The 17912-nt window shown below is 36.5% G+C and overlaps 1 protein-coding gene across 5 annotated transcripts in view; it reads right to left on the minus strand.

Annotated features, from left to right (window-relative positions):
• OXNAD1 (oxidoreductase NAD binding domain containing 1) overlaps nucleotides 1–17912 on the minus strand; it is a 19524-nt gene continuing 1612 nt past the window's right edge. For 3 of the 5 annotated variants that reach the window (XM_075143454.1, XM_075143452.1, XM_075143453.1), the window contains 7 exons: nucleotides 15046–15208; nucleotides 14708–14771; nucleotides 11145–11251; nucleotides 7452–7593; nucleotides 3964–4206; nucleotides 1025–1133; nucleotides 1–375 (listed from right to left, as the gene is read on the minus strand). In XM_075143454.1, the coding sequence (XP_074999555.1) occupies nucleotides 221–375; nucleotides 1025–1133; nucleotides 3964–4206; nucleotides 7452–7593; nucleotides 11145–11251; nucleotides 14708–14771; nucleotides 15046–15176 (951 nt within the window). In that variant the 5' untranslated portion in view covers nucleotides 15177–15208 and the 3' untranslated portion in view covers nucleotides 1–220. The remainder of the gene's footprint in view (nucleotides 376–1024; nucleotides 1134–3963; nucleotides 4207–7451; nucleotides 7594–11144; nucleotides 11252–14707; nucleotides 14772–15045; nucleotides 15209–17912) is intronic. The other 2 variants (XM_075143456.1, XM_075143455.1) reach the window with 2 other exon arrangements.

Below are 17912 nucleotides of genomic sequence, written 5' to 3' on the forward strand. Positions count from 1 at the left end.
AATAGTTAATGTCTTTAATATAAAATCTTTTTTTTCCCAAAAGCAGCAGCACTGTATTACAAGTGTATTACAGTTAAATTAAAGGAACACCATCGTGATTGAGGACATCTTCATGTATGAAGTAAAATCTTCCAAATAATTCATAGTCCATTTTCTGTACATTTCAGCTTATCAAAATACACTGGAAACGAGTAACATATTTTCTGTTCAGCAGGTGTCACTACCACCATTTCTCAAAGAAAACACAGTTTCTAGGAACACCAATGTTGGATAGTAGTTTGGATATAGATTCTATCATTGGGGGTGGACCGCAGATGTACCATAAAGTATCCTTAGATACATGTTTTTCTAGATCCTTTTCCGATATTCTTCCCTCTGACAAAGAAAAAAGTAAGAAATGAGAACAGAAATATTAATCATGAAGTAATTCAGAAAACAATGACTGGTTAGAGGTATTTCAAGCACTCATTTCTTAAAAATGCCAGGCCTGTTTAAGGATAATAGGTATCAAGTTTTGAGGCTTCCAAAACCGTTTGTTGTTCTGAGGATTTAGATCAGTACTTCCAGTTGGAATGCATGGGATATTAGTCACTGAAGAGGAACATGGCTTACAACTAAAAATCCCACATTCAGATGAAAAAATAGGTAAGCATCTCTAGCACAAATACAACAGAAATGGAAACATGATGAAGTATCTCTTACAAGCAGTCGGCTTATCCTTCATCAGTCCCGCCTTAAGCAAAGCAAATACTTAATAGTTTCTGGAATAAAGTTTGCAGTGGGAAATACCAGTATAAAGTTTAGAATTAACAGAGGAGGTTTACTAGAACTGAAAACAAAAACTGCAAAGAGAAAATTTTTCTCCAAAGCATAGTACGTACAGTGAAATTATTTAGGTTTAACTCACACCTCATTTTAAATCTTTAAATGTAAAAATACTAAATTATGCATATAACTTCATCCTCTAGGATGTAATCAAACTTAGACTTTAGAAGTCATTTCTCTGCATTACCATTGTATTTACCTGTAACATGTGGCTGAAGTTCTTTACAGATCTGTGAACTCTGTTGGGTAACGTGGAAACGACATGTGATCTTTCCAGGAAATGCATTCATCAAACCAAGAATATTTTTCTGTAATGTTAAACACACTTGCTTATACCAAGGCCATTAAATCAAAGCAGATGTATGCATACAGTCCCAGAACACCAGTGATTATTACCGAGTACCAAGACTCTTGCATTTCAGTGCTGAGAACTCGACGGGCTTGATTTCAAGGGGCTGACCCGCACAAGTACACTGAATTTCCATACCTGGAATGCGAATACAGTACCAGCTATGTTGTTAGTGCTTTTCTCCTTTTTTACAACAGGTTGCAAATTGTAAGATTTGGACCTAAGAACCAGTTACGTCCTTTCCTGGTTTCTTCCCCATATAATTCTCATTATTTCCTCCTTCCACTTCCACATGGGTTTTCCATTTTAAAAAACCCTGCAGTTTGTATTTACTATTTGTTAGGAACTTTTTGAGTCTCGTCTGCTTTATCTGGTAAGATTACTAGACCCTTTACTATCTCGTGTTCTCCAAGTAAAACCAACTACAGTGTAATACTAATGCTATTTTTACCAGAGTAGAAACTTCGTAACTTTCAGTTCCCTAAGTCACAACTGTGATAGTTACCACCAAAACCCAATGGCTTCAGTTCAAATCATAGTAAAAAAACCTGTCAGATGCTGTAGTTAGTTCTGAAATTAAGATTTATTTACTGTCTAGATTCTGCACTACTTGGGATTTTCACTGCTGGAATGGGCACTGGAAATTCTTTCTTAAAATATTCTGAAACAAAAATAATTTCTGCTCTGTGAATAGGTAAATTGGCTCATTTTGTTATGTGTTTGCTTACTAACTAGTTACTACGCTGGACAGTCTGCCATAGTGGCTTAACAAAAAAAACCCAGATAGATTCTACTCAATAGACAAATCTGTTTCTGATTCCCTAAAGAGACATGGAATAAAGAGCAGCACAGCTAGACACTGCTGTACACTGTTCCACTACTACCTCTAATATTGGCCTGCTTTCACTGTTCTGGGTGTGACTCTAAACTGTCCCCTTCATACGGAACCATGTACAATTTGATAGCACTTTTGAGACTAGTCATGTCCTGTTGAGTTGAAGTCCTGGGACCAAGCTGGAAAGCATGCCTAACGTAGGACTTTTAACCTGCTTAAATAATCCTGCAGTCATTCACACCACCTACTTGTAACCTATCACTGTAATTCAGTGACACGGACAGAGAGTGGCAAGTGTCATACATGTGACGTGAATAGTACCACAGTACTATTTCTATAGTATCCTAGGGCAAGAGATAAGCTCTCTTTAACTGAATGAAGGAGAATTCGAACAGCTCAGCAGGTTCTTTGCAGCCTAAGTTAGTGTACAAAATGAAGCAGGCAGCTGAGCAATATAGACCTAAGGGAAAAGACCTATCCCCAGTGTCCCAGCCACAATAAAGACATGAGGGTTCACATTCAGTCCTCATGAAATCAGGAAAACCCAGCTAACTGGCATCTTGAAGTAGCAAAGTTAGTATGCTGTCTTTTGTAATTCTAACACTACCATTTTAAGTAACAAGATTTTCAAAAGCAATGCATCTGCTTGTGAAATGAGAGCACATCCAAAACGTAATAGACCAATTACATTAGGCTGACAGGGACGAAGGGCGATGCTATACATAGCTGCTTCTTCAAGGAACAGGTCCTCCAAAACATTAGTGACAACCAAGCAGTTCCTCATGAAGATTTGTACAGATGTATCTCACAACAACATAAAGACTCTAGTGATCCTACTTCCTCAGTCCTCTGCACAGAAGTAAAGAATTCTCATATACATGTTCTGGATTTGAGGGACATGTGAAGAATGAAGGAAAAGATATATTTAAGCACTGCAACATATCATTGTGTTCTCTGCTGTCCCAGAAGCTCTGATGCAAAAGCTTTGCTGTCATAACACTGCTGAAGTGAAACTCAGGAAATGCTAGCTCTTGCACTGGAAAAAAAATGTGCATGCTTAGAACAGACTGGGAGATCAGCAGCTGGCCAAATGGAAGAGTAGATAGGTTCCAGGTTATTATTCTGCTTCTAGCAACAAACAAATCACTTTTCAAAGAAAGCAAACATATGGTAGAAGTACAGAAGAAAAACTAGTGATGGATCCCAACACAATTTCTGGAATCATGATAAATTTTCACCTTTATCTTACAATCAAAAGCTTTCAATACTTCAAAGAAACCTAAATCATTAGGGATGCTTCTCTACAGAAGCTGTGCTAATTTAACCTTAAAATGTTATCAGTGACCCTTAATGCCCGAGTGTGACAACTGATGTTTATCTGCTAAGTAAATGTTGATGAAGTACTACTACAAGCATTTTTACAAGAAGTGCTTATAAATCCTTCATTCATAGACTAGTACCCAGTAATAACTAATGTATTATCAATAAAGCTCCCCTATTATTTTAGAAATATAATATATAATATATATTATATATTGGATATAATTGCTCTTGCAAGTCTTCAAATTCAATACAATCCATACTGAGATGATGTGGTTACAGTATTATAGCATATAGCATTACGCATACTATTAGTGTGTATATACACATATATATTATAGTACATACAGTCTTTAGTATACTATGATGCTTTTATGAGATTATAGTAAAATATAGACATTTAGGGTTAATTGACTTATCGGTGAAGTCAAGGAGACTAGGTGTGTCCAATAACATCCTTAATTTGTACACTGGCATAATTAACAAAACACACATGGGATTTGAGGCAGGAAGTGACTTTTGTCTCTATTTGTACAGTGTCTTACACAGAGGGGCTCTCTAGAATTTGGCAACGGAATGATACACACACAAATAGCTGAATATCTGCGATCTTTTCTTTAAGCTTTTTATTTACCTTAAATAAGAGTTCGCTTGTATTTTTTGCACTGTAGTACAGCTTCACTGTTCCCATTTTGTATCCATTTCCTTTACCCTCTTGGTATCCATGAAGATCTGCTATATGCAGCAGTATAGAAAACAATGGGTTAATTCCAACACCCCCTGCTATCAGCACTAGTTTTACAGGGGAGTCACCAGGCTGAGGATCAAAGAAGAAATCACCTCCCACTCGCAGAGCCACTTCTGAGTCAAGAGTACACTAGGATGGAAAAGAAGATACTTAATTTCAAAACTAAAAGCAAAAGTTGAAATATTATTCTTCTTGCACCACAGTCACAAGACTTGCTGGGCTGTGATTTTTTATTTTTATTGACCAGTGAGGGAAAACTGAAGTACTTTAAAATAAACGCAGTTTCCAGCTATCTGAAGTAATCTGTTTCAGTGTCTCTAGGGATCTAGTTCTACTTTCAGAAGTTTCAGTCTTCTGATAAGGCAGGATGGTGACTCCCCTTCCCACCCACCTAAGAGTTGAAAGAGGAATGATTCATGCAAGAGTTTTTCAACGGCAGTACGTGGCTGTGAAAACCCGAGGTTAACATGTGAGATCACACTTTTATCCAAACCCAGTCATGTCAAAAAAGGCCTTTCTATGAGGTCACAGAAGGAAGCCAGAATGAGTTGCATAGATGCAGAAGGTTTTTCCATCCCCATTCCTAAACAACAAAAAACACCCAGAAGTGAAGCAAGTATCCACAAAAATAGTTCCTGCAGAACCACTTCTGCATTTGCAACTTCAGAGTTGCAGAAGAAGAAAAATCAGGGGAAAACCTTCCCTCTTCCTCTCCACTCGTACATAAGAAATTATTTCTTACAGAAATTGGCCAAAGCATGTGTTTTTGATACATGGAAAACTAAAGCCACAACAAATAAAACATTTGCGTCAATATCTTTTTGGTAAACTGCATCCTGATATGAAGGGTGAAACTGCAGTACAGGGAAGTCAGGCGAGTTCTCCCACACCACTGTAAGCTAACAGAACAAATAGGAGCAGAAAACAGAACTCATTTCAGACCATACGTAGGGTTTAAAAAATAAAATAAAGAGGATAAGGAAGCCAAGGAAGGTGGGAAAGGAGGAGAGGAAAAAAAAGAAGTAAAGCTACAAGAACTGCTGAAAAATTAGCAGTTAATCATTTACAGAATAAAAACACCCTCCAAAAAATCCTTTTGATATCAGGAAACAGTAATTGCAACAAAAGGATTTCCATAATGACACCTGTATAGTAAGCAAAGGTCTAAACACATAACCATTCCACCGGGAGGAGGAAGAAGGAGGCCCTTTGACGCAGGTACTGCACAGAACACAGAGGTTCCTACAGTAGTGAGCATGACCATTAAAAAAAAAGTTTGCCTTTCTTAATTATTGCATAAAGTATTATCTCTCAATTATAGTGTAAAACAATCAGCATTTATTATCTGAAACTAATTTCTCTCTCCCTTTTCAATGCACACTGCCAGGCTTTCCCACCATGTTTTACTTTGTTTGAGAGATGCATGAATCCCCAAGTGTTCCAGATTCATGTGGCAAAAGGAGGACATAGAATACGGTATCCTTTGTGGAAATAAGCATTTTTAGGGAGAAACAATCTCATTCTGGTCTCATTTGCCTCCTTAACCATCTATAGCTCATCAAGATGGGACATAGGACACAGGAAGAATCGCTCTTAACCAGCAGTCTCTTTTAGTGCGTTAGCCGTGGCAATGATAACAGGAAGTCAGTTTTCAAAAAAAACAATAAATTCTGGCGTAATACAGTGAGAAAGTGCTGTCCTTTAGCCTAGTTTGTAAATACAGCATTGAAACAGCTTAGAGAAGTGAAGCAATCAATATATTACATGTACATTTTTCTAAATAAAAGGCTGTATTTCCCTAAGCTATAAAGTACACTGTGCTGAATTTTATTATTTTATACACAGTAACATTAAAGAATAAATATAAATACCTCTGAAAAAAACAGTGAGTAAATGAGTACTAACTATTCCCATAACATCTTTTACCCTGAGATATCAACTCCATTTACAAATAACTTTTAAATAATTAAGTGCCAGAGTTTTTTCACCATATATATAACCTTTTCAAATTCTAGGTTGCTATTTTTTTCTTCTTCTTTTCTAAGGGAAAGCATGCACTTTTATTCAGCTACAAGAGTCCATATAAACCCTGGAGGTTTCTCCACAGCATCAGGTTTGACCTAGCTTACCTGGTAAGTAAAGATTTTCCTATAATTCAACCAGAAAACTCAGCAACAGCAAACTGATTTACATCATCAAAAACCCTAAAAGAGCCTCCAGAGGCTGGGAATTATGAAGTTAGGCCTTCATATTCTCTAAAGAGCAATACCAAAATCCAGGCAATCCTCTTAGGTATTAGGTGGTCTGCTGGCACATGCACTACAAGTTCTACACAACATCCCAAAAAGGTTATTTTGTTTATGTTCCAGTGGAGATAACTTGCTATATTGCCAATTAAAATCTGTGGATGGTCACATGCTAACTACTAGATTAGCACCACTTTGATGCAAATTTACTAGAATTGAGAATATCCAATCTTTACCGTAACTCTGCTGGCCATTGAACAAAACGGCTATATTTGTAAACCTGGAAGAATCTGTCAATTTAAACCTTGCAGCCACATTTAAGACATACAAATGACAGGCAGAGAACAGTAAATAGGACAGATCACAGGGGATTGTGAGAAGAACAAAAGTTGATAGGACAATCATCTATGAAACATGACCAGCAGAAGAAATAGGACTCTTCTGACTATAACTAAATGGGGTAGACGGATGAACAAAACACTGCAAGAGGCCAAAGTGTCAGACTTCACTTTTAATACAGCAAAAATCAAGACTTGGGTTATGTCAATATTACAAAAATATTGCATATTTAAAAGAATACTGTAGAAATTCTGACGTATTCTCTTGTTTTATAATTTCAGAAAAACTGATCTAAATATCTCCCTTTGCTCCCCCTTCATAATCTATATTTATATTTATCTGACAACGATTCCCAGGTTGTATTTGTAGAAATGGCCAGGAATGATGGCAAGTTACCAGATGTAACTTTGTGATGTGTAACACAGCCTGTTCTCAGGGACGCAAGTTAGAACAGAGGTTTTTCAACATTTTTCAGTTGATGAATTCCAAAGGAGTGAGAACCCTTATACACACTAACTACAATATCACTGTCAGTCCACCAAGCACAAGTGGAGTCAAAAGATCACAATAACCGAGTTACCACATAAACATCTAATTTTAGTCCCCTACTGAACAAAAGGTTTTAAGATTTATGTTGTATTAAAAATGGTTGAAGAAGTCAACAGGAGTTTTGCAGTCAATAGCAAAAAAGTGGTCTGGAATCACACACACCACCCTTTCCACCCCCCAAAAAAAGAAATAAAATCTTAAAAAATCCAAATCTCACAATCAACAGTTAATCTCATTTACCTCAGTGTGAATCCAGTGAGCAGGAGGATGAACAGTGTGCTTTACTGCCAGCTCTAATATTCCTTCTTGTTCCAACAGGCCAGGGCTTGAACATATTGAGAATCCCCCAACTATAGATACTCCAGGAATAAAGAAATCAACCCTAAAAACAGACCAGTAACAAAAGTTTAAAAAACAAGCCAACAACCCCAAACATGGAAAACAATAGCCAAAACAAAATGGCTGCCTTTGTTTCAATTATCCTTCCTTTACAAAGACATCTTCATTTCCATAACATAACTTTTCCAAAAAAGGACTTAATCTTGAGTAACACCATTTCCTTAGAATTATAATTATTTTCATCTAGAAACATGTCATCACCTTTGTTAAACTAGCAGGTTTTTAAACCATTCTGCTTTTAGCATTAGATGCCACATCTCACAACAGAGCAGAATTCTAAGTGTTTAAATAAATTATTTGCATATTAAAACAAAAATACAATATGGTCTGACAGAGTGGCTTAAATCTCACTCTTTTCGGTCCCTTTGATGGGCTCTTCAATTTTCAAACATAAAAAGATTGGAAAACTAATTTTAGGGAAATTACTTCTGATTAAACACTTTCTTTTCTTGGGAAGATGAACTATCTGAACTGAAACCACAGTCTGTAAAAAATTTCTTACGTGAAAAACCAGTTACTAGAAGCAGAATTGCTTTACCTATTGAACTGCAGTGCCCTCTGGTGGCAGATATCTTTTTCTAGTTGATAGGAAATTGCACTGGAATAAATTACTGCAATGTTTTTTTAAAGTTAACCACGCATGAGTTTCTACAGATTAGAACGTTAACAGATGGCTAAGCTTTTGCAACACCAGCAAGTAGAGAGTATGGAAGGCAAGCCATTACTACACATGAGCTATAATTCATTTTCATAAAAGTAAGGCTTTGATACTCCAAATAGTATGAGAAAAAGTTAGATGTTGGTTTATGATGTAACATTTAAACTCCTCTATGTTGCATAAATCTTTAAATCCTTCAATTTTCTACAGCACATAACAAAATCCCTGTATTTCAAAAGAAAACTAATGTTTAAAACTAATTGTGCTGCTCCATTTAGGAAACAACCACGCTGGCAAGCAATGCCAAGTAGTAGAGAATCATTACTCAATTCAAGCCTGAGTTAGGCTGGCTCAGTATTAGTTAAACGAGAATGCAACAAGAAATACAGACTAGCTTCCACTGCACAGATATTCTCTTTAAACAGCAAGGCTGCATTCTTCACAGAGATCACAAATTCTTGAGGGAGGAGAGAGGCACTTCAAATAGTTCACTATTTTTTAAAGAAAAAATCTTCCCTGCTTACTCCCCACAAAGCTTCACCCTTTGAAGAAAACTATCCTCTCTTTCTCTTGAAGAATGCACAAAGTGTGATATATACAATACTACAGTGATATAATTTTTAACTTTATGCTAATAAACTTGATCGGATATAAAGGTATCTGACTGCAAATGAAAGGTCAACAACCAAAAAAGTTGAGAAGGCTTATTTCGCTGTCCTCAGCTTCTGCAGCCCCACTGACCTTGGTCTCAGCTTTTCAGGCAATAAGGATCTAAGAGATTAGAAAGGACGACTCTTGTATTGCAGCATTTATTGTATCAAAGAACACCTCAAGATGCTACTAAAGCTCTTTACCACCCTCTGGTGGAAAATAATCTTACTACTTACATTAAAAAAAAGAAAAAAATTACATTTATGCTGTAAAGTAACAATTTACATTCAAGTCAAAATGTTCTGCTTGGCATATATAAGGGAAGCATTATTCATGCCTGGTGGGGAAACATACATACAAAAACAAACATTGCTGTAAAACCTAAATCAAACGTAGTTCTTACCCTTCTAAAGTACTAATGTAGACGTACGTTTCTTTCTATATTAGTATTTCGTTCCCAATTACATAATGAAGAGAGATTTCAGAGCACAGTATACTATATTATAGTGGACTAGCTTGTATTTCTGATGGCTTGTCTCACCTTAGCTGTGTGTAGCAAGTATAAGAGGACTCCTGAAGAAAGGCTGTGACAGTTTAAGCAAAAAGAGTAGTTGCAGGGAAAAAAAGAAAAAAAAACCTATGTAAACCCACAACAAGGAGAGGTGCAAAAAGATGTAAAACAGAGATCTTATGGTGGTTTTTCATTTCCCTCCTTTTAAAGGCTACCTAAGCCAGATCTTTAAGAAAAGAAAAACCATTAGCAATTGCTGGAGGAAGAGATCAAAAACATTAAAACCATAAAGCTACTTCTTCAAAGTATTTATAACATGCATATACCTCAATGCATGCTTTAGTAAATCAAAACGCGTAACAGCAACAAGTCTCTTCATTATTACTTGAAGTCAGATAAAGACCAATATCTGCCAGCATGCTTGCAGAACAAATTCACTTTTGCTTCTGAAAAACTTGATAATTGGAACACTTCCAAAAAATACATACATTTTAGTGACAATCTTTGGCTGCAACATCTTCCTATAGCAAATTCTAACAAGTTAGCCTTTTCTGCTCAGGAAATTGTGGCCTGGTGTTTTGTACTGCTCATCAAAAAATGCAACCAGTTTATAGCTACAAGTATAGAAAAGTTGTTGTATCCCTCACAATAGCATTAGAATACTTTCAAGGAAGAAGAAAATGAAAAAGAGTAATTATAATTAAAGCTTTCAGTTCTCAGCATGATAATTTCTAAAACATTTTTGGAGGGTAAATGCACTTTCCAAGTACTGGCAAGCAAGAATTTAATATGAGTCACTGCACATGTGCAAAAACTGCAGCAAATTACTCCACAAACAAATTATTGCAATCAACATCTTGTGTTCTGGGTCTAAATTTAAAAGCCAGCATATTAACACTGCATGAGTAACATATGCTGTTAATACCCTAGCAGCTATACTTTGATTCCAGCAAAACCACTTTCAGATGGCCTACGCCAATAAAAAGTTTAAAAACATTTAAATGACCAATGCCAAAAGCAACTACTCCTAGTTTTAAATTAATTTTTAAAAGAAAAAAAAAAGTGATTGAGTGGGAGTATTTTTAAAACGGAAAGAAGACAAACGTGAAAATCCACTATTTCCCTGAAAAAAAAGCTGTAAGGTTGCTTAAACAAACAGCTAATTATTTCAAAGGCTTAATAATTCATGTTTTTTTATTTTCAAGTTTGTCTATCTATATTTATATATTAATCTGACCTAACAGGCTTAATTTTCAGAGTGGAAATTTCTAGTGGAAGACATAAAAGTTAACAGGCAATTCTGATTTAATTATAAACCAAAATTAAGTAACTTGCAAATCATCAGCAGTCTCGGCTCAGCTGTAAAGATACCTAGTAAATAAAGACAGCTTGCAGAATAAAGTGCAGTGTACTTCAAAGGACTCTTGAAAAAACAATGTAATTTACATAAACCAAAGGAAAATACCAAAACAATCAAACTGAACATTTGAAGAATACAGATTTTTGCCCTTTTAAAATTAATATTAGCACACTTAATAGCAGCTATTTTAAAATTATGCTAAATATCAGCTATTTCACAGAGCACCCAATAATAAAACATCATATTATATAAATTAACAATTTTTTCCAAGGCTTAAGTATCAGAGGCCTTTTAACATTTTGTTATAGTGCACTTCTGGTAGTAATTTTCCCCTCAAATATCGGAAGATCTTACCACTGTCCTGCTTTGAAAGTAAAATCTTTATTTGCGATAGCCAAACGAAGTCTTTTGACTGTCTCTGATTCATTGGTGATTCCACACACTTTTGCTTGTGAAATTACCTAACGAAAGGAAAATAAGCCATTGTGTTACTTAGATATCATTTGCAGCAAAAGCACTCAAGAATCTGTGCATGAGATATCTATCGCTTCGCATGTTACCTGCAGCATTTCATTACCTAAAGCACTAGTATTTTTTCACTGGGGTAGAGAAACAAAAAGGGGTTCACTTACATCGACACTGAATGGAGAAACGGTTTTCTACTTACAGTCCACCATGTCTGTCACTTTTGTCAGGGTTATTCTAAGATTGTATACAAACTTGTTTTATTTCAGTTGAAGAGAACATAACGATAAAGAGAAGCGATTGCTAGTTACCACTTTTCAGATTCTTTTGACATCTATACAAGGCAAACACTCCTGTATCTTTCCAGCGACAAAGTAAAAAGATCTCTGATATAAAGACTGACAAAGGAAACTTGCGAAAGATCAGCTGCTATTGAAGTCCCAGGGAGAATTCGAGATCTGTATCTACTTTTAAGTAATTAAATGCATTACTGAAAGATTATGCATTAATAAAATAAAACCAACAAACCTTGTGTTACTGCTTTTAGACACATACCCATTTGACCACATACGTGATCTACAAACACAGGGAAGCAGCGACACAAACATTCATTGCTAGTTAACAGAAGAGGTTTTGTTTGGCAAGCAGATGGGAAGGGATGTAACAGCCATAGTTGATACCGCTTTTAAAGAGATAAAAAAAAAAAAAAAAGAAAAATGATGCTTTTCTAAATGAAAAGCAGATTTTGCAACAGGACCATTGGGGAGGAGCTCCCCACTTAAACTCTTTGACGCCCATCAGTACAACATGGATTTTCATCCCCTCCCCTCCCTGCCCTTCCTCTTCAGGTATTTTTGAGTTATAATTATTAACCTTTTTCCTCTACAAGGAAAGTAATGCCCTAAACATTTTCTACACAGGCCAATATACAGATTTTACTGTTAAAAAATGCTGATGTCATTTACCACACTAGGAAATACTAATAATACCATCAAAACTCTACCATTTCTCATTTGTATAAGATCAAACAGACAAAAAAATTTAAACTTTAAGCAACTAGGCTCTAATTTAAAACACATGGCAGGAAATTAATTCATTCATAAAGCAACATCTGAACACGTCCACTGTCCCATTAAACAGCAGGACATTTGCCAATTTAAAATAAAGTAGCATACATTTCTTTTCCTCTTTAACAGACAGTATTAAATGGGGAATGCAATCACTCTAAACTAACAAGAGAAACGTCAGACACATCTCTTAAACGATCGTTCTGATGGAGAAACCTTAAGTGCAAGAAATGGACATTAAGTTTGGATCTTCTTCATTCCCTTCTTTACTCTTCAATACGCTCCCTAATTTGTTCTTTAGCTGATACATCTGACAGAGCACTGGAAATTTAATTTTTAATCAGTATAAAGTTATTACAAAAATTGAATTTGAGTCAAGGTGATCAAAGACATTCAACCAGTATTTTGGGCCATCACAAGAGTATCCAACTGACCCAGAGCAAGGCTGCAGTGAGAGGGAGGAGGACACAGGACTCCAGATTTTGCCATTTCAAGAAAGTGTTAGGCACTTTTTCTTTCCCTGGTCCTTCACGTTACCACTCGTCAACAGGCAATATTGTGTAGCACGCACACTAATGCAACACAGACCTATGAGTCTTTCATCTTTCTACAGGACTGAAATGGCCAAATAAGGCAATACAGACTGAGGGAAGCCAGCTGCTGCATATATGGAATTTAAAACCAAGCAGAGGACTTAAAATAAACTTATTTTAAAGTGGTCAGAAATAAAGTAACAAAGAATAAATCAAGCATTAAAAAAAGGAACAACATAACCCTCTGATATGCAGAGAATGTGCGGTAGCAGAACCGAGCCCTTCTCTTTCACCTATCCCATACAGCTTCCTTCTCTTCCTCAGACCTTACACAGTTCCCTGTACCACCTCAGAACTTCCAACACCTCATAAGGATACATTTTCCGCATATTTCCAGCTACCCAGCGTTTATGTTGGGCAGAAAAAGTAAGCAAGCCAAGCCATCAGAAATATCCAAGGTAAAAAAACCACGGTTGCAAAACTCAAAAGTGCAATCATATTTTCATGTCAGAAGCAAAGAAGAACGTGCATCTGTCTGTACCTGTGTCTATACTCATTCTGTCCATGTACTGAGTTAAGTTGGCATGAATCGGATCTGAGCAGCTCTATGTCCACAAGCAATGCTAATCTGTACTCAGGTAAGAGCTGACATTAGGTGTGAATAGCTGAGGCACAGCTCCGAGACACATGGTTCCCAAAGCTGGCTCACACACTGACAGCTCTGGGAAGTGGCAGAACAAGCTTGCATTTGTCTCATCCATCTACAGCCTATGTCACAAGTGCCAAATCTTCAGTTTTGGGGTTACCTATATATCCCCTCCACCCAGCTTCCTTTCGAGAAGAATTCACTTGGCCTGTGACTTACTCTCAACTGTAGTTAGGGAAAAACCTAGCAGAGGACGACTTAATTATGCAGAAATATGCATATTAACGTCTGTGTAGTGTGTTTGATAACATACAGTTTTGTTCTGCCGCGTGATACATGCAGGACTGGCCTGTCATGAACGGCTACTCAAGACTGAGACAAGCAAACTGAACAAGGGAGAAAAATTGGGCACCGTTTCCCAACTCCTGGGAATTAAAGATGGAATTTTTCAGTCAAAAAAGTGCTGTACTTTTGAAAAGACTAAGAAAAATGCAGAACTGTTTCACTAGTGAAAAGTTTTTCAGAATTGAAGTCATATTCTCCCAGTATTTAAAAATTTCAAAATATCTACTTTAGCTAATTACAGAAAAGAAATACCTACATGAGATACAAGAGTATGTTCACCTCTGAACATTATGAAAAAGAATGCTCACTGCACAAAACTGAGATCCAGAATAAGCATTTCTGGATTTTGATGGAGAAGCATGCTCTATCTTCCTTGTTCTTGTGAATTAAAATAGATACAAACTAAGATCCTTTTTACAACTGTCTATCATCTCCCCCTTCAAAATTTCTACACTTTTTATCTTACCTCCTATGTTACAAAAGGACATTTTCCACATTTTTTAATCTCAAATTGGAATCAGAATTGTAGAAACCCATAAAAATCTGAGAAGCCTGTGTAGAGATGATGGGTATTGCTGTGCTTTCATTACTTACCATAATCCATACTTTACCAGAATTGTATTAAATTTCTTGTCCAACATAAACAGCATCACGTGTCACCAACAGTTTTTATAACTCGTTACATTTCACCCATTGACCACAAAATAGACCTACTTTACAACAATATCAAATAGGAAAAAGGAGGAGAAAAAGAAGTAAAACAGACTCCAGTAGAAGAGAAAATGAAGCCTAAGAATCAAATACAATTATCCAGTTTCTTCACACCAAAAAAAATTACATCCTAAAGAAAACAACACTAACCTCCTGGCGAAAATTATTTGCCGTCCTCTCTAAATGATCCATTTTCCTCTTTGATTTTATTGTGCTGCAACAAAAAGCAAAGAAAGAGAATTGCCATTTTGAAAACTGTGCTACTGTCCCTTACCGATATGACTTTCTATTAACATAACAACTTGCCAGTGTAATCCAGTCTACATTCCAGGTGACATAAATCTAAATAAGAATTAAATATACATATACAATTGGGAGTTAAAAAAGTATTTATAGGTCTTCAATCATTTGTCAGCTTCATTTTGACAGTGTTATCATGACATTCTCTTTAAAAAAAAAAGAGCGGCATTTGCAGATAGATAACCTACCCGTTCACTGTGCAGTAACAAAAAGCAGAGTGCCTCAACACCACCAACGCAGGATGAGTGGGAAAAATTCTGCTAGTACCTCTCAGTAATTGAGGAACGGTAAAACCCACATAAACAGTAGCATGAGCCATGATAACTGGGCAGTCTTCAGAATCACCAGCTCCTGAAAAATCCATATAAATATTTGTTAAATAAAATACTCACTGTTTGACATGGCTTGTTTTCATCCTTTATTTCCATTAAATCAGAAAGGCCAAAGCTCAGCTGGCGCTAAAACTAGCAACAGCCATATAGGGTAACAAGAAGGAGTATGAAAGTATCATAAAGAAGTTAAGTGAAAATGTGTATCCATCGATTGAAGGGGAAGACAACGTTGTCACAGATGATATGGAAAAGGCTGAAGTACTCAACACTTTTTTTGCCTCAGTCTTCACAGGCAAAGCCTGCACCTAAACCTCTGCTTGTACCGGTAGTGTTTGGAAGGAGAGGGGCAAGTAGGAGTGGGGCCAGGAACTGCTTAGAGCAGCTGGATGTATTCAAATGCACAGAGCCAGATGGGTTACACTCAAGGTTGCTAAGAGACACAGCTGACACGCTTGTGAGGCAACTGTCTATTACCTATGAAAAACAGTTATCAGAGAAAGTCCCCATTTGACTGGAAAAAGACTAATGCATCGTCATTTTTAAGAGAGGCAAGCAGCAGTGCTTATGTCCAGTCAGCACCATCTCAGCCTCCAGAAAAATGCTCAGAGCTTGTCCCCTTAGTTGTGTGAAAGCTAAGAAAGTAATCAGGGAGATTCGACACAGATTCACCAAGGACAAATTCTGTTTGACAAATTTGAAAACCTACTGTGATGAAACGTCTGGTCACGCAGCTAAGGAGACAGCAGTGGATACAATATACCTCGACCTTCCTGTGGTTTTTGACACCATCTCCTATAACACACATTAGGAAGCTGAGGCCAGATGGACTGTGGGAGTGGTTGAAAAATGGCTGGGTGGGCAGAGAGACTTGAAGGCTTGATGGCTTCAAGTTGCTTCAGTTGATGTAACAGTAAGAGTTTCCTGGGGTTGATACTGGGGCTGATATAGTTCAATAAATTTATCAGTAACTTGGATGATGAGACAGAATGTACCATCAGCAAACTTGTGGTGATACTAAATTAGAGGGATGGCTGACATGCTGAATGGTAGAGCTTCACTTCAACGGGGCACTGAGAAACTGCAGGACTAGGAAACAGAAACCTCATGAACTTAAAGAAGTACAATGATCTACACCTGGGACTGGCTTAATCCAGTGCTAGCAATTGTCCTGCTCCAAGCAGAAGCTTTGACTAGATGACCCTCAGAAGTCCCTTCCAGCCAACATATCTGTGATTCTAAATGCTTGAAAGAAGATCAAACACTGAATATGTATTCCCTTTCTAACGGTAAATTATTGTGGTCGGAAAATTTTATAAACTGTTTGTTTACAGGTTTATTTAAAAACAGGTAAATTCCTCATACTTCCATATATCCTACATAATACCTACATCTCTAAACAGTTAAGCAAGTAGCAGACACTTGCATGCACTACAGCGGAAACATGGTGTGAAGCTTCAAAACTGCGTACTCAAATGGAGCTATGACAGAGAAAGATAAACTGACATGTACAATATTCAAAATAAGTCAGAAATATCCTTCACTTACAAAGTGTAGGAATAGGTTCATAACAAGCCAAGAGATATTTCCCATTGCTTGTAAATCTGCCTTTGTTTCTCCTAAAATGGATTAGCATAATTCTCTATCATATTATCATCACCTATCAAATTATCGTATTATTTCTACGATGCAGTCCATTGCATCTTTAAAGCATTCTTAATCTTTTACTTCCATTTAAATCTCTTTCCCTGCATTCTTTTAAAGCATGTAATTTATTTTCAAAATGTTTTTGTTTTTCATTTTGAATCCTTTGAAATGGCAACGATCCAGCTCGTTTAACTAATCAGGCCTATACTCTCTAGGCTTTCACTAACAGCTGCATTGGCTGGTCACTTGGTAATTTGTCCTGTTTGTAATCTTGTACAAATGGGAGGCAGAGCTTTCATAAATTAGGCAGCTCAGAAATGGAATACATTTACTGTAACTACTCAAAATGCCCACTTTAAAGCATAAGAAATACTTCCTGCAGCTTTTAACTGTCCATAATTTTTAATAGCTTTTTAGCATTTAATTCCACAGCAGCTTGCAACTTTTCAAAGTGGAATTATTTAAAACTCGTCTACCACCAGTGAGCAAAATTACTTTAACATTTTTTGCCATAGCATATACAGAGTACTGTATTTAAACAAAATACTTTAGCACCTTCTGCATGCCAATGTGTAGAAGCTATTGGTAACAAAAGTATTAACATTCTTAAACTATTTTAGCAAGACAAAGCACACATCTAATGAAGAAGTCACACTCCTCTACATCAGCATGTTCAGTCTGTAAACCCTGAGTGCTCACAAGTCATTGAGTTACTCAAATTCATGGGATCAGTTTATAATCTGGAGTCTTTTAGATAGCAGATCTTGGTTATATCCATCTACACCTCCTTTTTTTAGGCTTCCAAGTGCTTTTTGATTCATGTTTTCAAGCTTTTCACTCTACCACGTTAACTAATTCAAAGTAAAAATTAAGGATGTTTGAAAATGGACATTCTTATGTAAGCTGTGTATGCCAGTAGCTGTGACTAATTAAATCACCACAACATCACAATGAACCACATGAAGTCCGATGCTTTATTCTCAGTCCTTGTCCTGTGAAGCAAAGATTTAATTATTCTTTTTTCATATTTTTTTAAGTCACCTCACATCCTTCAAAACCCGTTCTGTAATTAATTGCTA

Source organism: Calonectris borealis, chromosome 2 (genome assembly GCF_964195595.1).
Source record: "Calonectris borealis chromosome 2, bCalBor7.hap1.2, whole genome shotgun sequence".
Taxonomy (NCBI): Eukaryota; Metazoa; Chordata; class Aves; order Procellariiformes; family Procellariidae; genus Calonectris; species Calonectris borealis.